The sequence below is a fragment of the Netta rufina genome (genome assembly GCF_964035555.1).
Source record: "Netta rufina genome assembly, chromosome: 1".
NCBI classification, from domain to species: Eukaryota; Metazoa; Chordata; class Aves; order Anseriformes; family Anatidae; genus Netta; species Netta rufina.
Window position 1 is genome coordinate 88713076 of NC_140123.1, and position 26323 is coordinate 88739398.

The following is a 26323-nucleotide window of genomic DNA, read 5'->3' on the forward strand; positions in this document are numbered from 1 at the left end:
CCATTCCTGCGTGCTCCTAATAGGTCTCTGTTTTCTAGCTGATCTGCTCGGGCAGGTCTGCAGCTACCTGGGCACCAGCCAGGAGAAAGAGGAGCTCGGAGGGGAGAGCCGGGTGGGCATGGACCGAGGGTCTGCGCCGAGAGGCAGCGACTGAAGACCCCTCCTCGGCACTGCGTGCAGGCCCGAGCTGATGCCCCAGGAGCTTTGCATCTTGCCAGGTGTTTAGTTTCAGGGTGTTTCATCTCTCCAGGGGTGTTATGGAGAGCCTGCAAAGGCCAGCCTTGCCCCTTGGGCTACTCCTTTTGCCACCCGCAGGGTGCCCTGAGCCACATCCCGAGCTCCGCAGGGGAGAGGGACGGGCAGGGCGCGTCTCCTGTCCCCTGAGGAGAAAGGGGAGAGGCTGTGGGATGCGCACACCGCCCTACAGCGGCTCTCGCGGTCCACCCTTTGGGTTTTGTGGCCACGGGGGCGTGCGAGGCGAGGCTGAGGGGGGAGCGGCGGTGCCGGGCGGCGGCCGTGGGCCCTGCGGCCCCCTCTGGCGGGCGGCGGCCGCGCTGCGCGGCGCTCGGTCCGTGTGTCGGTCTGTCCGTGTGTCGGTCTGTCTGTCGGGCCGGGGCTGCGGCAGCGGCGATGAAATTCCCCGGCTCCGTCCTGGTCTCCGTCGTCCTCTTCGTGGCCGAGACGGCGGCCGCGCTGTGCCTGAGCGGCGCGTACCGGGCGGCGGGGGACCGCATGTGGCAGTGGCTGACGCTGCTCTTCGCCCTGCTGCCCTGCGCGCTGGTGCAGCTCAGCCTGGTCTTCATCCATCGCGACGTGAGCCGCGACCGCCCGCTGGTGCTGCTGCTGCACCTCCTGCAGCTCGGGCCCCTCGTCAGGTCGGTGAGGGACCCCCCCGGCTCCTGCTCGGGGGGCGGAGGGGAGCCCCGGGGGGGGCGGAGGGCGGCGGTGCCTGCGAGCTGCCGGGGGGAGGAGGCGCAGACCCTGCCCGGGGGCTGGGGGCAGGGGTGCTGTGGTCCTGCACAGCCCCTACGGTGCGTGTTTTGGTGCTTCTTTCCTTCCTTCTGGCTTTTTTTTTTTTTTTTTTTTTTTTTCGGTGCTTTCTGCGCGTAGCTTCTGCCCGGGTGGATGTGAGATAAGCCGTGCGATGTCTGTGTTTGTTCGCTGCCGCCTCATCCTCTGGCCGCACACCCCAAGGTTACTTCCACGAGAGAAGGGAAGGCTTGCTCAGTCTCCCCTTTAAAAGGACAGCAATGGGTCCCAGCCTGTTGGAAATGCCGGTGACGCCCTAACCCGTCGCTTTTTTCGGGCACCGAGCTGCCCCAAATCAGCCTCGCAGAATTGTACAGCCTGAGTCCAACTGATGGAAAACATCCTTAGGGAAGAAAAAAAATTAAAAAGGCAGGTGAAAAGTTAGAGAGTTGGTGAAAACCCACGACAAACCATTGGCTGGGGTCTTTTGTTTCCAGTTTATTTGGGAATTTATTTTCATTACAGTCAAATCTTTAAAAGGCAAGAGGAATAAATGTGGTATCTGTGGAGCGGAGGTTAGGAGAAGTGTCCCCAGCTTTCTGAAACTCCCAGACAGTGTGGAAATGGAAGGTTTGTTAAGCTCAAACTGACGAGGGTGAACAGCTTGGGTGTTTCAGAACATCTTACACTTCACAAAAACAACAACATTGAATTCCTGTGTAACCCTGGCTGGTTTGTTTTTGTTAATACTTTAAAGAGATTACCCTGTTATGGCATAACAATTACTGTGTTACAGCATAACAGGTTCTTGAAGAGCTCTGGCTTTCTAAAAGTGAAGAACAAAATACTTGCACACTTTTTTTTTTTTTTGGAAAACAGGAGTGGACCCAAAGAGAACTCTCAAAATAGAGGCTGTTCAGGATTTTTGCCCTTCTAAAACAGTTGCTTGAGGACAAACCTGAAATGACTGTCATGTCAAGCTGCAAGATGTGAAGAAGTAATAAAGGACATAAACAGCAACAACAAATTAGTAATTTTTCTTTCTAATTTTCTGGAAGAGACATAGACTTCTGCTTCAACCTTAACCAAGTGTGATTTCACTTTTCTTTTCCACCTCAACAGTAAGCTTATCTGCTTACAACACAAGCCACATGTCACATAGGAAATGTTGTCTGCTGTCAGTGAACTCCCAGGCACAGTCGTTGCTGTGAAACCGGTGGGCATCTGGGAGCCCTCTCGTGTCCATGAAGGCTGCAGTGAGTGTGTGTGCACCTCCTCCAATATCTGCTACCTCAGCATTTCCAGAGAGTCTGGAGGTGTTGTGGTGTGCCTGTGCCACAGTTCCTATGGCATCGTGTAGGCAGCATGAGGAGATGCATATCAGCTTCTCTCTAGACCCGGGATTACCCAAATTATAACTATTAATTAAAAGAGGGTGGTACACATGCCACCTGAAAAACTTGGTTCCAGCTAAAGGCTGCAGGGACTCTACAAATTAAGAGGAAGTTTCAGAGAAAACGACCTCTTTGGATTCAGAGAAATGTATCTACTCGTAGGATACATTACAGGAGGGTGGGAAGGTGAAGTGATTGGTCTGAGATGGACAGTGAGGGACTTTGTTTTACTCTGCCTTGCCTTCCGTTCTGCTGCCACTAAACACTGCTGTGTGGCCGGAGAGGAAACATGTCAATTCCCAGCAAGTGTAGATCAAAGCTGGGAATGCTGAAGTGTTTTCAGCACGTGAAATATGTCACCATTCCCCGATTTGCACAGTAGGCTTTCTGTCTTGTGTGGACTGGAATGTACACAAGTGGAGGGGGATAGCTAGAAGGCAAAACATGTTGCTGTATTATCACTTCACTGTGGCTTTTACCGCTGAGAGATGAAGAGAAACAATGTCCCTGAGGCCATTTGGTCCCATCCATTTAGGCAAACCTTGATGCTTTGAATGAGAGCGCCCTGATGCTGTTAGTCATCTGCTTCCTTGTTTTAAAAAGGGCTGCTGGTTTGTTTATCCCTGTCTCTGTCCTATGTTGTTGGTTGTTGTTTTCATTTAATTATTTTTTTTTTATTCAAAACTACTTATAGTAGTTCCTAGTTCCACTAGTTCCTAGGGACTGAATAAAAGGGGTAAAAATTGGATGATCTGTTCTGAATGATAGCCTTTTATCACTTCTATCCAAAATACACACCAGGACACACAACAGAACCAGCTGAGGTGCACAGTGAGCTCTGTTGGACCCCAAGAATTTGTATCCACAGCACAAAGCCTCATGCCATCTCCTGTGCTTGGGCCCTCGTTAGTGGGCCCAAACTTCCACACTTCCACAGCCCAGCATGTTTTTTGAGTCAAATTAGTTCAAACAGGACACAGGCAGTAGAGTTGTCACAGACTTTGTCCACTTGCAACATCAGAAGGAAATGCTAAATAGCCTGGAGCCTTAATAGCTTGGTATAATTCAATAGAGTCCGGTCTGCTTTGGCTGGCCTTAAGAAAGCCAGCATTAGCTTTTTAACCATCTCTCTTGGGTTTGTGGCACGATACAGGTTATTTAGTGTTTCTCTGGTCAGACTCGAATACTCAAACATCAGTACACTGGTTGACAGCACTTGTACATATGGGAGATGTCTACCTTTATGATCATGAAGAAATTTTTCCCCCCTTTTCTTTCCCCTAAAAATTAAGACTGAATTTTGGAGAACAGCATGGAAATATCTTGGTAGGGGAGGGAGTGTATTTAGCTTAGCAAGCCAAATGGTCTGGCCTATTTTGAATCCTCTGTGTTACAGGAGAAAAAAAAAAAAAAAAACATATTCTCTTATGAAACCTTCTTACATGCTACTGCTTTCCCCAGACACCCACACTCCACCTGTTCTCGAGGCACTCACTGGCCTGCCACTGGAAGCACTAAAATTAGGATGCTCCCCTCTTCCTGCGGAGGTCACGTGCTGTACCTGCAGAGTACTGTTTGCCTGCCCTTCTTAATTCCTTCTCCCCCTAAGAACAGTGTCTCTATAAAGTCAGAGCAGTTTGTGGAGTAAAATTCCTAATCCCCTCTGATGGCCTGACGCAGATCTCCAGGGCATAGGCTGACAGAAACAGCTTGCAGTAGTTGGCTGAACAAGTTGACTGCAGTTTTCTGGGCACTGGGGGGAGTCCTGCAGCATTTCAGGTTGGTGCCACTTCTCATGAATGCAGTAATGCATCTGGATACTTAGAAAATGTTTGGGTATTTCTCTTCTTTTCTATCTTTTCTTTCTTTCTTTTTTTCTTTTTTTTTTTTTTTTCCTCAGATGAGATTATTTTACCATGCAAAATAAATTACAACACAAAAGAGGACTTAAAATGATAGCCAAGTTCAATGAGAGATTTAAGACATTTTTATTTTATTTGGAAAAGACTACAATGATGTTTTTGGCTTATTACTGGCTTCTCCTGGACCAAGGGGTGTCTCTTTGTTCTCTGTCCATTTGGACAACACCTGTAACACCAAGATAGTCTCAAGATTTCAGATACTTCAACAATTCCAATAAAACACTGGATGTGTTTTTGCTATTGTATTGCTCTGCACCTAAGGATTTGTTCGGAATGCAAATAACGCTTTGTGAAGGGTGCTACAGAAACCCCTGTTAACTTATTTACCCTTTTCTATTCTGCAAGCTATTAGTAGGTGAGGGGGGTGAAGTAAGGAACATAGATTTCCACCAGACTTGAACAGACAGGACTTGTGGTCATGAAGTTGGCTCTGTTTGCCAGATTAATTTCTCTTGTGAAAATAATAAAAAAATTGAAAGCAAATAAAATAGACCCATATATACAATAGCAATGACTGTTTTCCCCAGATTTTATTGGGACAAGGATATACAGTATAGATTTTAAATGGGACCAGGCTTTGTTTCGTAAGGAGAAACAAAATGATGTGCGTGTATGTACCATGCAGACAGCAGCAAAGGAGAGGTAGTGGGAAGTTTGAGTCAAATTGCCAGAGGAGCAGTTGTTATGGCTGATGTTGGATATCTGTGAGCTGTAGAAAACAATAGAAGACACTGGTAGGCTGAAATGATCAGTTATTAATATTTTGGGCACCTAATTCTACAGTTTGAAATATAATACGCATTATTTTCACCATTTTAGCTTAGTAAGCCTTGTTGTGGAGAAGCATTGTCTCCTGTGGGTGGTCTCTCTTTCCTAGCGACCTGCTTTATAGTTCAGAATAGCACAGGTCTAAAAAACTCTTTTTGTTGTAGGACTACCATTGGCAGACGTGACTTTAGGAGATTCAGCTAGCTAGCTTTACAACTGTTGGTGCATCTCCCTCTTTTCCAGATGGGATGAATATGCCTTAGACCCTCTTCAGGTTTGTTTTTGTTTTTATTTTTCCTTTTTTCTTGAGCAGATGTGTTAGGTGTCCAAGATGTGATGAACAGAAAGTCAGTGCAGTTGGAAGGTAGAAAAATGAGTGAGAACAAGTCTTTGTCTGACACAGGTAAGTAGTTCTGCAGGAGTGATCAGTCTTTTTGCATGCTGCACTAAAGGAAAGGATTTTAAAAAATGGAGGCGTCAGAGAAATCCATTTGTACATTTGCAATGAACTTATCTGGGTAGGCCTCTCAAATGGATGTTTGCTCTTGGAGCACTTGTTGGATGTGGGAAGATCCATGTCTTCATTGCCTGCTCCTTCTCCATAGCACCATTATTTTGCCTGTATTTAAATCCCACGCATCCATGATTAAAAGAGGGAATGAGGTGCTTGCTCTTAACAGGCATAGGATTATTCCTCCTACAGACAGTGTGGAAGACGTATATGTTGCTGCTGAATCACTCTTTGCAAGCACCATCAGGACCCTTGAAAAAGTACAGCTCATCCCTCTGCCAAGATTCGGCAGCAGAGGAGAAAGCAGCACATCTCTTTCCCACCTCTTAACTTCCAGTGTGTAGAGTAGGTTTGATTTTTTTTCCTTTGAATTAATTTTAGTTCCTCCTTAGCCTGTACTACAGCTGGCATTGCTTTGCATCCTGTGTAACTCCCAAGCTGAAGGCCTTCTGCTTGACTCCGTATGAGGATCTGCTGAAGGGCCCTAAACGTCCCTGAACTGCAGGAAATGGTTTCTGCAGAACTTGGGACGTCCCACTCCTGTTCCTCCAGAGCAGGGATGAACGGTGATCAGTGGGGTCTTCTCCAGAATTCCCCATTCTGTAGAAGAGCTTGAAGCTGCTGCATGGGCTGTGGCACCAGGTGCAGTCTTGAATATATTTGTTGTGGGCCCCAGAAGGCATCATCTCCAGAGACACTCTTGTATGGGGTGGTTAGGACTTGAGAGAAGATGGGCATCACTACTGATGAAGGCTGAGTGCTTGCACATATCATTTGTATTGCTCTGTTGTACTGATTAAAGTCTCCTCTGGCTGTAAGGTGTGCTGATCAGAACATTCATTTCACACTGTATTGGAAACGTTTCCCATCATAAAAGTGGAGCCAATATACCGTTACTTAATACCTACCTAATAAATACAAATCAAGTGCTTGCTCCAAAACCCATCTTTTTCTTGGTAGTAGGCCTTCTGACTGTAGCAAATACTGTGAATCTTATCACCTCTTTTATGGGATTACCTCAAATTTGTTGGATGGGTCCCTCAGCTATATCTGCTTTTAATCATGCACTGCAAGAGTTCAGAGGCTGATGCTGAGATCTCATTTTCCGTAATAGCTTCAGACTTGCCCTCAGCTCAGGATGAATAGGGGGTGGTGAATACTAAGCAAGACATAAATGTTCTGGGACCTCTCTTTTGGAATAAAATCAATTTGTTGTTTTCAAAATCTCTATTGGCTTCATAAGCTATTGTGCTTTATTAATTTTTCACACTTTATTTTTGGCTGTATGGATTCTTTCACATGGAACAAAGCTGGCAGGGACTGAAAAGTTTAACAAAGGGAAAATAGAAAGTCACCACTGTGAATGGAGCCTCCGGCGCACCACGCCTTTCAGATATTTTTAGTGAGCGTGGTAGATGAAGCCTATTGAGTCAAGGATAGTACTACAGTATACTGAAACTGCTCTCCATCTAGACCAGATGAAACTTGCTAGTGGTCCAGTTAGGGGGGGAAATTAACTTTTATCAGTGCTGCTTTTTAGATCAGTCTATGGACTTTCCTCTAAAAGGCCTTTAAAGGCTTTCCTCCAAAAGACTGAATTGTCAGTTCTTAGGGGGCAGTGAGGAGGAGTGGGGGAAGCTGAAAATGTAATGGAAGCTAATGGTTTCAGGCAAGCATAGGTCTATGCTTTGTAATTGTGAGATACTTTTAAATAGAAGACAAGCCTTATTTGCATATTGCAAAAGCACATTGGCCAAATTTGGCCTAGAAAAGACTCGGATTACTGCATTCCAGCAGCAGTTATCTATGGAAGCAACCGGGTAGAGATGAACCTCAGTAGGGCACTGTGGAGAGAAAGAAGACATCTGAGTCCTCATCAGAGGATGATGCCTACAAAAGAGGATGATGACATACGTGTCCAACCATGAGAAGAGCTGTGACTAGACATGGTGTCACAGGGTGCCCATGCAATTGGGGTTTCCACTCCCCTTGAAATCATCTCTCAGCTGGGAGAGAGCTTCAGTGGAAGCCATCTGTCATTAATTGTGCAGCTCACGCATCAGGTGGTTTTGGTTTTGAAGTGGCAGCGTTAGGCGTAAAAGACAAAATAGTTTTTGTCCACATTGGGTTTAGGTTTCGGAGGATTTTTTTGTTTTCAGTAGCCAATACTGTTTGTCCTTTATGTTTCTACTATATATAGACTTCTCCACAGCAAGCTCTGTATCTTCAGGACCCTATGCAATGTGACAGAAATAGAGCATTTCTTTCCTCTCTCTTCCCCCTCATCTTGCAACTTCGCCTATACCTCAGCAGATAGTTGCTCGTTATTACTTCTCAGACAATGCTGACTGTTCCTTTAAGTGTTTCAGTTCCTGCTTGACACCAAAGCCCAACCTTGACACTTTCATACCACAGAACTCTCTTAAAATAGTGTCTGTAAAAATTTTGCTAGTCCAAAATTGATTGTTGGAAGGAAGTTTTAGAAACTTTCCTTTCAGAAATCTGCCTGAGGCTGTATTATCTTCTTCAGTACTCAGGGAGCCGTATTATCCTCATTGCTGTAGCACTTGCTGATGCCAACCCCTTCATCCTTTTTCCATTCCCGCTCTAGTGTGTAGGTTATTCTCTGTGCATGGGTAGAGGCGACTTGTAATAAAACATGTTAAAACAATATGTAATTTCTGAATAAAAATGTATGTACTGGCACAACTTTTTTTTCCTTGGAAGTTAATGTGTGGCAAGTTAGAGCTACATAAACAAGAAAGTTTGGATCAGCAATGTTTTAAAATGAAGAATAACTGCAGGAACTGGAAATACTGCACCTTCTAATTTAGAATAGTTTTGCAAGACTGTTTCATATTTCTTAAGTGTTTCAGTAAAGCTAAGCAAATGTAAGGAGTAAAGGTGCTGTTTCTGTATCTTTTTAAAACAAGCTAATATCATGAGTTGTGAGGTGCTAAACTGCTTGTTCTCATTGTTGCTGCTATTGCTTATTACTTGTATTTTTGGACCAAAGGTTTGCAAGGGTTTGGGCAAGGATTTGAGCAAGCGAGGGTTTGAGTCCAGCTGTGTTTGAGGTGCATGCACCCACTTGTACTCTGAGCTTCTCTCCAATGTCTTGAGATGTTTTGCTTAAGACAAAGGTAGGAGAAGTGGATTTATTGTTGTGTCCAATTGGTTAACAGGTGTATGGATAACACCAGAAGGCGAAAAAATCTAAAGAAACACTTTCAGCTTGGGTCCCGGGCTGGGAAACTTGTGGTGGATGAGTAGTTTAAGAACTTTAACAGGACAGCAGAGAATATGGGCAGCTTGTAGAAAAAGCTAAACCTCCAACTATGTCCAAGTATTCCTACAAGCAGCCCCAATGGTGCTCCCAGATTCTTGCCCTAACATCACATACAGGTCATGTTTTGCATGGCAGAATCTGTCCTATTGCAAATGTACCAAGAGGAGAATATGTGCAAGGTTTGCTCTGTAAACAAAAGACTTAGTGACTTTGTACAAAATGGCTTAAAATGCTAAGCAAGGGGAATCCCTATGCTGTGGTTTCATTTGTTCCTGTTATTCTATTTACTGATTTGCTTGTAGGTGTGTGGAAGTCTTTTACATTTACTTCCATGCCGGCAGAGTCGAAGAGCCGTATGTCAGCATCACGAAGAAGAGGCAGATGCCCAAGGATGGGTACTCGGAAGAAGTTGAGAAGGAAGTAGGCCAGGCCGAAGGCAAGCTGTGTACGCACAGGTCTGCATTCAGCAGGGCCTCTGTGATCCAGGCATTCCTCGGCTCAGCTCCCCAGCTCACGCTCCAGCTCTACATCTGTGTCCTGCAGCAGGAGATAACAGCTGCCAGAAGTAGGTAGAGCTGTTGTCATTGCCTCCGTAATTTGGTGGGAGGGAGAGGAGGAGGGTCAGCAGTCAGGAGTAGCAGCCTCTGACAAGAGCTGTACACATTGCAAATGGTTTCATCTGGTAGCTTTTGACAGTGGTGTTGCTGACAAAGTTTATGTCATCATGTTTTAGACTAACGTTTGCTTTAGCGTACTTCGGTTGCTGTAGAAGCATTAATTTGATAAGTGGCCCTTATGGCATGAGAGGGACGCAGCTGGAGGGACTGAGCTGTCTTCATGAAGAGAAAAAAAACACACAACTCCTATTGGCTTCTGAGCAAACTTTCTAGAAAATTCCTTGGGGTACAATGCAGAGCATATTTTGTCACAATACGTTATGAAAGGTGTACTTTCAGGAATGCAGTGTGACTGAGGCCACAAACTGTTTTTACTTGTGCCAGCATCTGAATTTGGAATCAAAAGGCATAACTTAGTATGCAAATGTTACCATCTCATCTCTGGACCCAAGCTGTTAAGTCTTCACCACGCAATGCTGCACCACATGGACTTACCAGGACACATCTCTCTTACCATGGGACTCTTCACATCTTGCTCCATGATATGATCCAGCTCTGTGGAAATACAATCTTGATTTGGTGGCTGGTTGCTAATAGAAGAACCTGCACCATGTGGTGGTAGGACAACTGTTTTTTTTGATGTTAGAAAGGCCTTTTACACCTGTGAGAACTTGCAGGATTTCCCCTGAAATACAAAATGGCTCTTGTAGCTACGACACCTTGAGAGGCCACAGGTCTTCTGAAGGCCTTGTTTGTTTTGAAGAAGCCTTTATAGTAATGTCAGGGTTTTCCTCACAACTCAGGGGATGGAAAAAAAAAAGCATGCTGAAGGGTTAGTCATCATAAAGAAATATTACAACAGGTGAAGGTCTTCATACAAAAGTACTTGTTTAACGTTATAGCAGTTGATACTTGAAAGACATTGCTCCTGAGTTTCTGAATACTTCACAGATAAAGTAGGTTCTTCAAATAACCACGAAATCTGTGATTTGGGATAAGGACGAAGCAGTTGAATTCTTTGCTGAGCAGTGTAATTAGCACAGTTTCCAAGCACTTTGCTGGAGATGACATTTGTTTAAGAAAGGTCACCTTTTTATTGTATTTCTTCTATTACTAGTGTTGACCTTATTGGTCGTGATTGCCAAGGAGAAGCCCTGAGTCCAGATCATTAGAAAAATGCATATTTAATAATGATTTGTAACTCCTTATTACTTGTGACTTTTATTTGTCACTGCCAAGGTAAATTCTTTCTCACAGACTGATGAGTGGATGAAGTGAAGGTGAAGTTAAACAACCAGAGCTAAGGTGGCTCACCAGGGAGTTCAGTGAATATGTATGAATAGAAAGAGAGGGCGATACACCACCAGCAAATGCAGTATTTACCTCGTGTCTCCCAGGAGCTACCTGTATAGCAGGTCCTGTGTTATTGTAAAATACAAAAATCAAAAAGAAAAAAAAATATATATATTTTCTCAATCCATGATCTAGAACAATGGCAGTGTCCATAAGAACTCATTCACCAGAAAAACGAGTTCTGATGAAGTCTTGGGAGGAACTTGAGAGTTCTGATGGACAAAAAGCTCAAAATGAGCCAGTAGTGCATTCTTGCAGCCCAGAAGGCCAACTGCGTCCTGGGCTGCATCAACAGACGAGTGGCCAGCAGGACGAGGAAGTTGATTGTGCCCCTCTGCTCTGTCCTTGTGAGGCTCCACTTGGAGTGCTGCATCCAGGTCTGGGGCCCCCAGCACCAGAAGAATGTGGGGCTGTTAGAGCGGGTCCAGAGGAGGGCCATGAAGGTGATCAGAGGGCTGGAGCACCTCTCCTGTGAAGAAAGGCTGAGAGAGTCAGGAACATTCAGCCTGAAAAAGAAAAGGACCTCACTGCATCCTTTCAATACGTAAAAGGGGCTTATAAAAAAGATAGCAATTTTTTATTTGGTAGATAATCATAGGACAAGGGGTAATGGTTTTAAACTAAAAGAGGAGATATTTAGATTGGAGATTAGGAGTAAATTCTTCACTAAGAGAGTGGTGAGGAACTGGAACAGGTTGCCCAGAGAAGCTGTGGATGCCCCATCCCTGGAGGTGTTCAAGACCATGGGACCCTGGGCAACTTGGTCTAGTGCGTGGCATCCCTGTCCATGGCAGGGGGGCTGGAATTAGATGATCTTTAAGGTTCCTTCCAACCCAAACCATTTTATGATTCAATGAAAAATTAAGTCATAACCACATCTGTTTGTATCTTAAGTCATAACCACTTCTGTTTGTATCTTACCTTCTGAAGTTTTGAGACTTTCTATGCTCTTCAGCCAGCTTATTTCAGCAGTAATATCTTTCGTCCAGCAGTGTTATTCAGCCTACACAGCAAGCAGGAATGATACATACCACAGTATCAGCTTGTTGTTTGTAATGTGTACATGGGGATTCTTATGTACAGAGACATGACTTCAGCCTTTTGGATCTCGTGGCATTATCAAAGTAATCAGCAGCCAGTCCAGCTCTTCTTCCACACTTCAGATGTCTTCAACTTCCCTGTTTTTTTGACATACTCCTTTACATCTGTCCATGTTATAATTGTTATGCTTTTCTTCTTGTCTTCTGATTTCGATATTTTTTGTCTTCTCATCAGTCTCTATTTTTCTGGATCCCTGCATTACCTTGTCTGTTATTCTGTGTAGATTCTGCTTGATCAGTGGTAATAAGGACACTAACATCCATGAATCTAAAACTGTTTACCATCGTGCCACCTCCCACTCCTGACAACTCAGGAGACTTGGCAGTGCTAGGTTGGACTTGATGATCTTGGAGGTTTTTTCCAACTTAAGAGATTCTATGATTCTGTAATATGGTTTGTCCCTTTTAGATCTGTTTGAAACTCATTACTACTTCCAGTATTGAAAGTTCTGAAAGCTCCTTCCAGTTTTGAAAGGAATGTGGAACCTTGACTAATCCTTTGTTAACCAGAACTGTGCCATGTTGTGTCTTTCTTGTGTAGTTCATGGCATTAATGAATTTCCCTGTATGTTTTATTCTGGATGATCAGATTCTTGCCAGTGTCTGTCATTATCTAAAATTATCATTTCACTGTCTGCCAAGAGCATAAGATGTGGAGGAGTAAAAAGTTGCAAAAGCAGAATAAAGCCCTCCACGGGCTGCAGCACTGGCCCGGGGCCTGCTCCTGTGGGGGTTCTCCATGGGCTGCAGCCTCCTCCAGGCCACATCCACCTGCTCCACGGGGGTCCTCCACGGGCTGCAGCATGGAGATCTGCTCCATGTGGGACCCATGGGCTGCAGGGGGACAGCCTGCTCCACCGGGGGCCTCTCCCTGCACAGGCCACAGGGGAACTGCTGCTGCCTGCCTGGAGCACCTCCTGCCCTCCTGCTGCATTCACCTGGGGGGCTGCAGGGCTGGGTCTCACTCCTGTCTCCCAGTTGCTGTGGTGCAGCAGGTTTTTTTGCTTGTTTGTTTGTTTGTTTGTTTTTCCTTTCTTAAATCTGTTCTCACAGAGGCACAGACAACATCATCTGTTGGCCTGGCTCTGGCCAGTGGTGAGTCCCTTTGGAGGCAGCTGGAGCTGGCCCTTTTCTGACATGGAGCAGCTGTTGGGCTCTTCTCACAGAGGCCACCCCTGCAGCTGCCTGATACCAAAACCTTGCCATGTAAATCCAATACAATCTCTCTTTTGCATTTTGGCTTCAGTTTGTACTAAATGCTACCGCATCTGTCACTATCATGCATTGTCTTAGAGCCAACTGAAATATTGCATTTAAGGAATGGCTGACATCAGGCTAGTGACTGCTTACACAGTGCTGGGCAGCCAACAGGACTGCTTTGCTTAGGTAATACCACCCGGTGAAGCTCAAAGCCAGGAGGTGCTGAAAAGACCTGAGTTATTTTAAATGACAAAAATAGCTGGCTGGAGGTGGAAGGATTGCATGACTTGGCCTACTATCCTTGAAAAAAGGCCAGTTCTCAGCATGCAGTATCAAATGTGAAAGATCTGTTTCCTTTGTAAGTTTAAAGGTTTTTTTTTTTTTTTTTTTTTTCTTATTTCTATTAGCAGCAGTAAAGTCGTTTACAGACATGAAATAATCCCAAAAAGGGGATTTCCTACCATTTAAATATAAAATCATTCTGCTGAAAAAGATGCATTTTTTCCATTAAAAGCTGTAGCAGTGACAAAACCAAAAAGTAAAACAGTGCCTACCTGAATGATTCTGGGACTGTGCAACTCTGATCTGTGAGAAAAGTATAGTTTTCTATGAGTAGGAAGGAAAAACAGAAATGCCACCACCTTCATAAGAACTGCTAAAGGATTTTAAACTCTCCAAAGGAAGATACTTTCCTTTATCGTGAGCAGGCAACGAGGTGACAGTTCATAAGGGAAAGCAACAATAACATCAGCTTTCCACATTTCTGCATATGGTTGATTAAAACCATCTTTATCACAGACTTAGAAGTGATGTTTGAACTGGTAGTCTGGTGGCAGTACTGAGCTTTTGGAAAAGCGGCTGAACTGGATTACAGTACTAAACCAGAGTCAGCATGAATGTAGTTCCTATCAGTGGAGCAGTGCTACTTTTGAAGGTTTGAGTTATTAAGGCAAGGTTGAGATTCACTGACAATCCCTAAAATGGAATCAGAAGCAGAAGACAAGCTTGAGTTCCAGGATAGAAGCACTCTTTCTCCAGTGGATTTGTTTGTGTATGTGGTTTACTTGCTCTGTGTGCTTTTATTTTTTAAATTCTGAGAGCATCATTTTGCTTAATTAGCTCATTGAAGTTATCTGTTCTCTCACAGTTCTAGACTCAACACAAAAGTACAGGAAAAGGTTTTGAAAGGAACCACAGGAGTGACTTTGGAAAGAACCACATTGGTATTATTGACTCTATTCACTTGCTCTTCCTTATTTAGACAATGCTTTCTAATGCTTAAAAAAACTCAGATCAAGTGTAGGGATGTAGGAAAGATATTTAAAAATGCACAATAAAAATTTAAATGTGAAACAAGAAAATAACTATTTTCAAAGGATATATGCAACATGAAACTGGCACATACAAAATTAATGTGCCATTAAAATGGCATTTTTTTTCCAATTTACTGAGTATTCAAAATTCAGTATTCCAGTTTACTGAGCTATTCAAAATTTAGATATAAAGAATTATTTCTTTTCCAAAGTAATTCAGAAGTAGTTGAGGGAGAGAGTTTAGCTAAAAGGATAGAGAATAACTTGTGAGAAACTTATTAGAGATCCTAAAATACACTTGTTTCTTTCAAAGTCATGCTCAGAAATTAGCAACTTTCATTAGAAAAACATGATAGTCGTGGTTAAATAGCTATAGCAAAGTAGGCAATCCAGTTCATGTATTGGATAATGACATGAACTAATTGAAGGCTGCAACAATAACTAGCAGCTAAACATTACAAAAGTAATTGACATAATCAAGAATTGCCATCTCTGTTTATCTGGTTCTATCTGGTGTAATATAATGCTCTGTAGCATGACCAGTTAGCTTGGTTAGTTTCATTCACACAATTTAAAATAAATAAATAAATAAATAAACAAACAATCATTTTTTTACTGTACTTAACTGACTTAAATTGGAAATGATCCTTGCATGGAAACAATGCAGATTGAAAGTCAAAGTATTGCATGGGGTTGCCTGAAATTAGTTCCCTGTATCAGCTGTTCAGCATGTTGGTAAAAATTGTGTAGAAGCTATGCACAAAAGAGTGCACTCTTGAACACTGGGATGCTTTTGTGTTTATTCTGTGATGTCCAGGGCTCTTATGCATCCATACCTTCTTAGGTCATAACTTTCTCCTACTTTGTTCCCAATCTCAGTGCACTTGTTAATTCAGTACTGTATTTTGCACATCTCCTACCTGGCAGTTAACGGAGTGCTGTAGCCCAGAGGTTGTGCATTGCTGCATCTTGGTTGTTATGGGGCAGTTCAGAATTCTGTCCTCTGCTTCTCTTCATTCTTGTTGGCAAGAATCAGCTGTTAAATGTGCCTGAGGACTCTCAAAACAGCAGGGTGAGCCTTCATGTGACAAGTTAGAAGTCCTTCCTGCAGAGCCAGAAAGCTTGGCCCTTCTGCTTCTGGAGTAGAAGCCAGGTAAAAGCCAGTCCCTGCCTATACTTCCTACAGAACATTAATAGAGGGAAACCTTCATGTGAGGGATACTGGGTAGACGGGAGATACTGAGAGTTGATCTAAATGTTAAGATATTTTTAAAATAAATATTTTTAAATGCATGATATAGATAGCTGCATAACGAAAATACATGTATAGGAAATCACAATATAGATACGTGAGCAAGTATTTGTCTACAAAGGCAAAAAAAAAGGTACAGATGCTTTTGGGTTTAAACTGCTTTGACTTTCAGTTTTGAGCTCTATGCCATAACCCTTCTGTGAGCTTAGACAATTTGCTTCAACATAAAACATCAAAAGCACTGTGGTGTCTGTGTGCCCAACTAACTCCAAAGTTTTCGGTTCTGTGGCTCAGTCATTCATCTGTACAGAGGGTGAGTAGGACCCCAGGGCCTTAGGGAGGACTGTGAGAGTAGTGCTTGAGAGCAACTTGCATACTCTTACAACTGAGCTGTGTAATCACCAAGGACAATACATGCACAAACAGTCCTGGGCAGGTGGTGGGGAGACACCTGTGATTTTTTTTCACTGCCTTTTCTCTTTCTGTCTACTTGGAAATGTAACAAATGGGAACAAAAACAGACACAGGGTTAGAGTAAGAACCCAGAAGTGGATACAAAGAATGGATTTTTTGGTTTTATACTCTGCTGGGAATCCCTAGAAGTGCTGTGAAAACAACTAGTTGCAGCTCTGTATTACTCTGATGCAATGTCTTCTGTGAAGATGACGGTTCTGATTTGTCTTTTCTCTTTGTAGGTGTTTTTATGGTCCTTTCTCTCCTGTCAATTGTATATGGCGCCTTACGCTGCAACATCCTGGCTATTAAGATTAAGTATGATGATTATGATATCAGTGTGAAACCAGCTGCCTACCTCTGCATATTCATGTGGAGAAGCTTTGAAATTGCTACACGAGTTACAGTGCTGGTCCTTTTCAGCTCAGTCCTTCAGATCTGGACTCTCCCCGTTGTGCTAGTGAATTTCTTTGTTTTTTTCTTTTACCCGTGGATTCTCTTCTGGCAAAGCAAATCCCCATTTCCTGAGAACATAGAGAAGGCATTGAGCAGGGTCGGCACCACCATTGTCTTGTGCCTTCTCACCTTCTTGTATGCAGGCATTAACATGTTCTGCTGGTCGGCAGTGCAGGTGAAGCTCAATGATCCTGACTTAATTAACAAGTCCCAAAACTGGTATCGTCTGACTGTGTATTATATGCTGCGATTCATTGAGAATGCATTCCTACTGCTGATGTGGTACATCTATAAAACTGATATCTACTTGTACGTCTGTGCCCCGTTGTTGGTCTTGCAGCTCCTGATAGGTTACTGCATGGCTATCCTCTTCATGTTGGTGTTCTACCAGTTCTGTCACCCGTGCAAAAAACTCTTTTCATCCAGCATTACCGAAGGTTTGCTCTCCTGTTTCAAGTTCCTCTGCTTTGTCTGCAAGCCTCCCAAGTCCACCAGAGTAACAGACAAGGCAGAGTTGAAATCATCTGAAAATGCTGATGGATCACAGAGCAGTAACAAGACAACAGATTCTCAAAATGGGAATCGTCATCAAAGTGTTTCTTCCAATGCCTAGTGTAACTGGAAACAAGTATGTGCCTTGGGAAGGTTGCAGGTCACCTGCTGGGAATGTTGGGCATCTTGGATATTGTGTCTTGTGGGTGGGTTTTCTTTCTTGCAGGTGAACACCGCATGCAGACTGACAAGCCTACCTTTATGGAAAACATTGTTTATGGGTATGTGTACCTGTGCGTGATTATGTAGAATGTAGAAAGCAGTCACTGTTTGCAGACTTCTGTTTCAGATTCTTTTTGACATGGTTTTATTATCATGTGCTCAATTTGAAATCGTTATAGAAGACATCCTTCAAAAACTAGCCTGATTCTCATCTTACTCAGGAAATCTGAGAATGGAAGGAAATGCATTTTATTTCAGATAGGATGTCATTAAGGCATGCCGCCCTAGCATGGAAACAGAGTATAGTCTTTGACTATATATTGACTGTAGCTGTGGTCTGCTTTCCTCAGATGGCAGACTTTTTTTACACTCTAATCAATGTCATAAAATAATTCTTCTCTCTGTGGCATAAGAATTTGACTTCTACATTGCACAGGAGCCTAGGTTGCCAAGAAACAGCTAATTAGACAGCACCAATACTGAAATGTGACTGTTACTGAGAATGGACAGAGGGGTTATTGGCTTACGCACTGTTTTACTCTTCATATTTGCTGCTTGTTAGTAAGGGAATTAAATTTAACACATTAATTGTAATGTTCTGGAATAGCTCACTGTTCTGATATAATCATTTAAATAATACTTTATTATTTGTGTTAGGGTGGGGTTCGCTTTACATGACTTGAAATATCTAGAAGCTGGGTGGATTGTATGAACTAGTCAGGTACGTGCTCTACAGGGAGCATCTCCAGTGAGTGATTCAGCGCATCATAAATGTTGTCTTGGGTGACACGGATCATTTCTGGAGACCTATTTCTCAGTGTTAACCAGATGTCTTGACCACTAGTCTTGACCATGTCTCCATTTTAGATGGCTAGAATTAGTAGGGACAAGTGCTACTGTGTTTGTCAGCAGTTTGATAGTACACCAAACAGGCAACTCAGTAACTTGTTAAATGGAGACAGAAAAGACTGAGTCCTTTTTGAGGCTGTGATGTATTATGCCTAGGTTGATATCAGTACTGCAAAAACCTCAGGCTTCTTATACCTCAGAATTACCACAGGCTTGAAATCTGAAAGAAAATTGAAGTTGTTGACTTTTTCTTCAATGCACTATATCACCACCACAAATAAAGTGTTTCTGTATTTTGCAAATCACTGGGAAAACTTTAGCAGGTGGACAGGTAAGAAGTACAATTTAGTAAAATACACAAAAACAACTGCATTTTAAAAAAATAAGTGAAAGCTTTTTGCACTTTGATGGCTTAGCACCTTGGGTTTCTTCTGTGCATGACGTATTGTGGCTGCTAGTGGAAAAAAAAAAACAACAATTCATGATTCAAAGTACCTTCTGGTGTCCTCAGCTTAACTTCCATCCTACTTTATGGAAGATGAGAAGTTCTTCAGTGGGGATGATATCAACACTGTTTTATTAGAAATGTCTCAAGTTGGGGTCTGAGGTCATTTGTAATGAGATATCACATGCAGCACTGCACAGAGCTAAGCTGTTTTTATTTTTTATTTTTTCCTTTACTGCACTGTGAATGAATGTCTTCCCACTTCAGTTTTATAATGGAGTTATGTTTTTCATTTTGCTCGACGTGTGTATGTGTGTGGTATGTGTATGTAGATCTCATTAAATTATTGGTGGGTGGTAATAGGAGTTTTTGACATGAGCTTACTATGGGAATGTACTTGATATATTTGGGGAAGACACCCAAAACCAACATCTCTAACTTCTCTCTCTGAGTAGCATTAGAATAGTGAAGTGATTCCTTGAAGACAATACAGTATTTCTCTGTACTTCTGTACGTAAAGGTACAGTATATATTTGCTTGCACTTTTCTAGATATAGAAGAGTATTTCTGTTTTGTTTTGTTTTGTTTTTTTAATGGTGAGTTAAAGAAGCAAGTGAGAATGTGACCCCTTGATTCCAAACCTTCATAGTTCAGCACATGGGGACAATTTTTCAGGTATTCTTAGAACTGAATATCTAACTTCATAGTCGGACAGTCATTGATGATCAGGGAATTAAAGTCATTGCCTAACTACATATGCACCCAGGTGAGAAATTTTAGTCTTTGAGAACAAAGTGACTTCATGTGTAGAAGTACTTCACAGCTAAGAATAGAGCTCTCAAGTCTTTAAATCAGGCTTTGGACACTGGAAGTGATGGTCTGATTGTGATTTTGCCACTTGAAAACAGTGAAAACTTCACAAACCTCAGCTATTTAAATGCTTATGCTACAGGGAAGTCAACAGGAGGGAGCTGTAAACGACAGTCAGGAGTCCAGTATATATATGCAGTGAGTATCATTCAACTTTACATGCTAATGATGAAGACTAATGTATATGCATATTTTTAGAGAATGTACCATATTACTTCCTATTTTTATACTAGTCTTCTCACGTGCATGCATAGGAGCCTGAATATTTAAATCACTGTTTTGAAAATAAGATTGTATGGCTTATATCACTGTCATATGGTTTTGCCTTAGGTACAGACTAGCCATATACTAGCCAAATACAGCTTAAACACAGCATCAACATGAGTGCCATTGCTTTTGCTGTCCTTCTTTTTGCTGTGCCTCATTAACTGTGAGTGCCATTGCTTTTTCTGTGCCTCCTGTCACCGCAGCATCACATGCAGATTGACTGACTAGCCATATCACTGCTCTGTGTATGTTTTGATCCTGCGGTGCTGTCATTGTTGGTAGAAAGAGGGAATGAGAGGGAGTCAGAGACAGACATGTTCTGTTGCATCAAGACCAGTGTTTTAGAGGACAAGTTTATGTTTCTGAAGTGTGCTATAATGCCAGGAGATGCAGATTTTCCCAGGATAGTGACAGTCTAGATAGTATTATCATCAATACACCTAGTGGCTGCACAGAGAGAAGGGTAGTATTATCCAGGAAGGATGTATGTATATGAAAGAGTGATGTCTTGCTGCGAGTTTACTGTGGTTTTTCAATGTTAGAGGTGTATATGTTCAGGGTATAGGGCTAATGTTAAAAACTTAACTCACTTGAGTAGTCCTGAGTTACACAAAGGATTGCTCAATAAGGATTGTTCATGTATATGAGTATGCAAGATCTGGTGCGTCTTTTATACTTGTAAAACAACATGAATTAAAATGTTGAAACACTAACTTGCATTGTTTTGGTGTCGGTTCTTAGTATACTGCACTCAGAAATCCAAGTTAAAGGTTATATAGCACACTGTCATCTGGTACCACACAGCAGAAGAAATGTTTTCAAGTAAATTGGACAGAAGAATAATCTGTGATTGATCTGAGAGTTCTTCACCTAAATCCAGTGGTGCTTTTAATGCTACTTAGCTGGTGGGGATCTCAGCTGAATTTGTTAGTGGTTTAAAAGAAGTGACATAAAAAACAATTTAGGTTATTGTTAAGATTTCGTTTTGTATTTAATTGTTTTACATTGGGAAGCAGAAAGAAATCGTCATTACCTTGTAAAGGACCTTGTGACATTTTCCTGCACACTCCTTTCATGCTCATCTGGGTTTACCACATGCTCATCTCTGATCTTGGGAATAGCCAGCAAAATCCTCACTGAGAACTATGGTGGAGTCATATGATATCTATTTTATACATATATATATCAGTTTGAAATGTCTGCATGCCACCTAAATGATGAACAGAATTTTAAAGGTACTGGTGGTGATGGACACCACCATCTTCTCACCCTAAAGCATGGAAAGTAATTAATCATTTCCTACAGATACTGGTTTTAGTTTCAGGGGATGATTTTTAAATGAATGACAACTACACTTTAAAAAAAAAAATCAAATGAGATTTAATACTAAATGAAATATTTCAGTTTCAAGCACAGTTTTGACAATTTCTGTGGTTGTTTTATTCAAAAATCTTGATAGTATCTTCCTACAGATTCAATAGAATCCCTGCTTTTGGTCTTCAATGTGGTTTCTTAAAGAGAAGAGTCTGCGTGACCATCCCGCCTCTCTGTCAGCCCCATTCTCCCCAGTACATACCAAATTCATTTGGCAACTTTAAATTTTTCTGAAGGTAGAAATCTGAGGGGAAAAATAAAAGACTTATACACATTTGTGAAGACTATCAGTTACCAGGAGAAGATGCAGATTGACAGAATGAATCTACTGATAAGCAAGGTTTCGGCGTTAAGTTACCTACTTGACCTTCTGGCTGACCACTTAGCAAGCCCACACCAGCCAAGCAATCAGCACTCTTTTTAGGTGTGATAAGGCTGCGTATCACACTCAGTGATCCATGCACCTGCTACCTCTCACTCCTGGAGTGAAAGAGGATTAGAAGTTGTGGGGATGGAGAGATACAGAGGGAAAGAAGATGAAGACTACCATACGCGGGGCCACTGTCAGTTTTTATTTCCTTTGGGATGCCTCGCCCTGCGAAAGCAACACAGCAGTGAGCCTGGACATGGCAATTAGTTTCACACGCTGCAACTGTTGCCCAAACAGCATGACAGAAAGTATCTACCGATATGTGAACATATTTCAAGCAACCAAATTCTGGAATATGCGTTACGCTGATCTGCCATAACTGTAAGGACCGTAGCCTTCCATAGTTTACCATTAAAGACGGAGTCGAAACATGTTGTTGACAGTCAGGGCATGTTTGGACAATCAATTTGGCGTCAGTGATCAATACAGTGAATTGTTTTGTCAAGACTTTGGCGTATTGATGGAAAAAGGCATGGGATAACCGTGCTTGTTCCAGCACCTCAGGCACCGTAACGTGTTGCTTAATGCTGGTAAATGATGGCTCGGCTTTTCCAACTTCAGGCAACTTCAGCATCGCCTGGAGGGCCAGAGACGCGGACTGCCGCAGGATGGCATCGTTGAGCCGAGCCTGCAATCTCGGATCAAGGAACGGCTCCGTCCCCATCAGCTGTGAGATCCCGGCCCCCCGGAGGGGGTCGCCAGGCTGCCACTCCATGTTACCTAGGGCAGCTAATTATCACCCCTCTTCCCATTTTTGCTCCCAGAGCAATTTTTGTTTTGGCGTTAAAATCAGCGCGGCTATCTTAAGGCACCAACAACTGACCAGTCATAACATATTCTAACAATGACTGAGTGAATGGTGCGTGTAATCCACGTGTGGTCACAGCCTTTCTTAATTCTTTAATTAGGTCCCATTGGAAGGAGTTATTGGGGGTAGGCAGGGCGGGAGCTGAAGGGGTCAGCAGGGATGGGCTCAGCAGTGGAGGTCCGCTGCCCTTTTCCTTGTCATCCCCCAGGTCTATCAACTTGCACCGCTCTGGGGACCTTGCAGGCTCTGATCTCGGTTCGGCTGCTGTTATTGCCTGGGCAGCAGCATTCTGTACTTTCTTTTCTGCCTCCACGATCTAAAAGTCTCAGTCAACAGCCACCACGTAGTCATCACCTCAGCAGCATTAGTATCCCCCCTAGACTCCGCTTCCCATATTTTTTCCCCCGCTTGGTCCCACGTTTTTACATCAAATACTGTGGAAGCTGTTGAGGGGAGCCCTTGTTTTTGCAAAAAAATCAATAATAGCTTTATCTTTACTCCCCTTTTTATTAGTAGTTGCGTTAATAGTTTCAGTATAGCCTCTTCCTCTGGCGAAAGGCTAGAAAGGCCAGCTCCCATGATTAACGCCCAGCCACTCACCTGTCCTTCAGATCCCTCTAGGATCAGATCTACAGCTGCAAAGGTCAGCCCACATGAGCCAGAGATGGAATCCTAAGGGAAACACTGAGAAAGTGACATTTTTGGTTATAGGAGAAAAAAAGCTGCTGCCTGGAGATTGTAGGCCGTAGTGGGCAGTGAAATGACACTGTGTGCTGATATTTTACCTAAATTTCACACCCATAACTTTCATGCTTGTTTCTGATTTCTCATCTCCCAGAGTATTTCCCAGTGGAAGTGCAGATCCCTGACTGGTAAGTTCACATTTAACACAAAATGTAAACTTACATTTACTGTTAGTGGACTCATTTTCTAATATAACTTTTACAGGATAAAAGGATTAAAAAAATAAAATTTCATGGACTCCCCAGTGTCTTGAATAAAGATTGCATGTTAGCTTTATGAATGAAAATGTGCCCCAGCAGAGATTAGATCTCTCCTCAGAGCTATCCCTAACCCTAACCCTAACATCCCTAACCCTATGGGAGATTCACTGTAGGGATCAGTCCAGGGACCATGAAAAAGGCTGTACACACAGATCCAGTGAACAAAGTGGTGTGCTGGCCCGCTCCACTGACACAATTGGAGCAGTCCTCTCCCCTCAGACATTTTTAACTCCTCTGCCCAGCACAGGCTTAGCACCTCAGTTATTTCTGCACCTGAAGGTGGCAAGGCAGGCATGCCATGAGCAGCACGGTTCTGCCTGGAAGCACAGAGCTGGGCCAATTGATCTCTGGAGGTTCCTTCCCAATCTGTGAGCCGCTAGTTAAAAATGGGAGATGACATCCCAGGGCTGACATCTAGGAGTTGGAGAGGGATTTTTGGAAAGCAAGCATGGATTGAAGCAGGTGTTACAGCAAAGGGCAGGGGCCTGTGGTGGCAAGGCCCGGAAGGGAAGGGGCCCAGGTCCCGGTACCCAGCCAAGGGCTCCTGGTGCCTGCCGCCTCCCCGCTGCCTGCAGGCCCTCGGCCGGCCGGCCCTGGGTGGCTGAACCCCTCCTAGGCAGTGGGTGGTGGGAGCATGGGAGAAAATGTGAAGAGAAGTAGCTGCACAGGGAGCAGCAAACATGTTTTGGCCATGTTCCAGTCCCACAGCTGGACGGGTAGATCATAAAGCCTGGGAGCCTGCCTGAAGGCTGCAAGCTGGGGTCCCTCCTCCTCAGTCCCACACAAAGCTGGGTTATTTTGGCCTCTGGCTTTATGCATGGGAGGTCATGGTATCCTAATGCTATGCTCACTACAGCCTCTACCTGGGAACTACTGCCAGCTTAATATGATAAACTTTTTTCTGTACTTAAGGTGCATCACTGATAGTTGCTCTTCCTTCCAACAACATAGCAGTGTGCAGGCATTTTGACTTATGCTGTTTGACTACAAGCCAGGGCTGATGTGGCCAGTATCGTATTGATCACACTCGGATGTTTTGAATACTAGAACAGGGGCCTGACATGGTCATTGCAACATGCAGCATGGTGAAGTACAGGAGCAGGGAGCAACACTGACAGTTGTGGCGTAAAGCAAATATAAGGAAGGATCTGCCAATCCTCACTGAAGTCTCACTGGCTTTTTTTTCCTGGCTCACATCTATGTACTTTTCTGTCCTGGCCTCAGCATGGAATAATTTACCTTGTAAACAAAACAGAAAGGAAGGAATTTCAGACTATGTCATTCCTTTGAGTGAAGGGAAGTCAATACAGTGATACCTTCAGACTGTGTGAAAGCAGGTCTTAAGTGTGGTGGAGCAGAGAAAGCTCCAGAAATTACGCTATTTGGGAACAAATACAAGGTTAAGGATGGGGCTTTAGCCTTTGGGTAAGGCGTCTAGACAAGATTTTTTTTTCCATTTCTACCTCTTTGGTGTAGAATCAGGGGAAGGTTGAGAGACAAGGGCTGCACAGCATTCAAAATAAAGATTTCAGCCTACAAACAGAACACTATTGCACAGATCGGCATAGAAATTGAAGTAACCTCCTAAGCAAAGGGGTAAAATAACTGCAAAGAAATGAAGAAGCCTGAGACTTACTTTTTCAAACTGTCTCACTGAGAGAGGACCACTGTTCACTGAACTTTTCACTTAAAAGAAGGATGAAAAATGATGTGAATAATCAATGACCTTGAAATAAATTTTAGAAACACAGTAAGAAAAAAGAGTTTAAGTTTTTAATACTTCAGTTTCACACACTCCTACATAATGGTTAATACACAACTGCCAGTGGTGCTTTTTCTTGTACATGATGCTTTCTTTTCTTTTTTTTAATTAGACCAAAGTACAAAACCAGAAAGTCTTGGTAACATTACACCAATGATATTTAACTTGTTCAGAAGGTTCAAGCATCAGAATTAAATCAAGGGTGATGAGTGGGCGGTTTTGATACCAGCTCTACTCACATCCGTTATGTACAGAAGCCAGGGAAAGCCAGCTGCATGTTGTGCTGTTGCTTTTCACATCGATGGCAAAACTTCCAAACATCAGTGAGACACAAAACACAACATCCAGAGATCCAAGACCTCCACCTCTTCTTCTGAGTTCAGGCAGTGAGATAAACTATAAGTATTTGATAACTGCTAGGCTTGGAGCAGCTAAAATATGTTCTGTTTCATGGCTGCTAGTCAGACTGCTAAGAGGATATTAAGCTTTGTGACCACTGTGACAAATCTAAGATCAGCCCCCACTGGGTTTATGGCCCTTGAGAAACCTCCTGAAGCAGTGAGCCCACGTTTCAGTGGCTGCAGTGTCTGAGGAGCTGCCAGGCAAGCCAGGGCTGCCAAAGCTCAGAGCATCCTGGCTACCCACACTTGCTTGTAGAGGCCAGGAGTAACTTGGCCTGAACAGGGGAAGAAAATGGAGTGATAGCACTGCTATTTCTGTGTGGGGAGAATTGGCTAGTCTTGACAGCAAGAACAGACATCCCCCAGTCTTTCTGACTCCTTTCCTTCCCCAGTCACCCCAGCTGTTCAGCTCCCAAAGGCTTGAGGTTGCTTCTGCAGAAAAAAAATAATAATGAGAAAAATGAATGAAAAATTCAACAAATGAGGTTGTTTCTGCAGTGGATTTCTGTTCAAGTCCCAGTTATGTCACCTTACAGAGGCCATATTCCAGGAGAAGTTTAATAAGGGTAGTATGCTGGAAGAAGAGACAGGAATAAAACAGCAAGAGCATCAGGAATTATGCTGGGTGCCCTCATCTTCAGTTTTACATCCTGAACAAACATTGCACCACTGCCAGAATCAGGCCCCAAGAAATTTAGTTATACAAGTGTGATAAGAAGCTTGCTATTTACTCCAGTAGGAGCAGAATCAAGCCTCTGAAAATGGCCCTGTTCTCTATAACTGTTAGTATTGTGCTAGGCCA

At 43.2% G+C, this 26323-nt stretch overlaps 1 protein-coding gene across 1 annotated transcript; it reads left to right on the forward strand.

Moving 5' to 3' along the window:
• Positions 1-630: 630 nt before the first annotated feature.
• On the forward strand, positions 631-17210 carry XK (X-linked Kx blood group antigen, Kell and VPS13A binding protein; the record flags this gene model as incomplete). The annotated part of the gene is made up of 3 exons (XM_084306428.1): positions 631-875; positions 9156-9418; positions 16384-17210. The coding sequence occupies 3 exons, from the start codon at positions 631-633 to the stop codon at positions 17208-17210; spliced, it is 1335 nt and encodes a 444-aa protein (XP_084162554.1).
• Positions 17211-26323: the final 9113 nt, after the last annotated feature.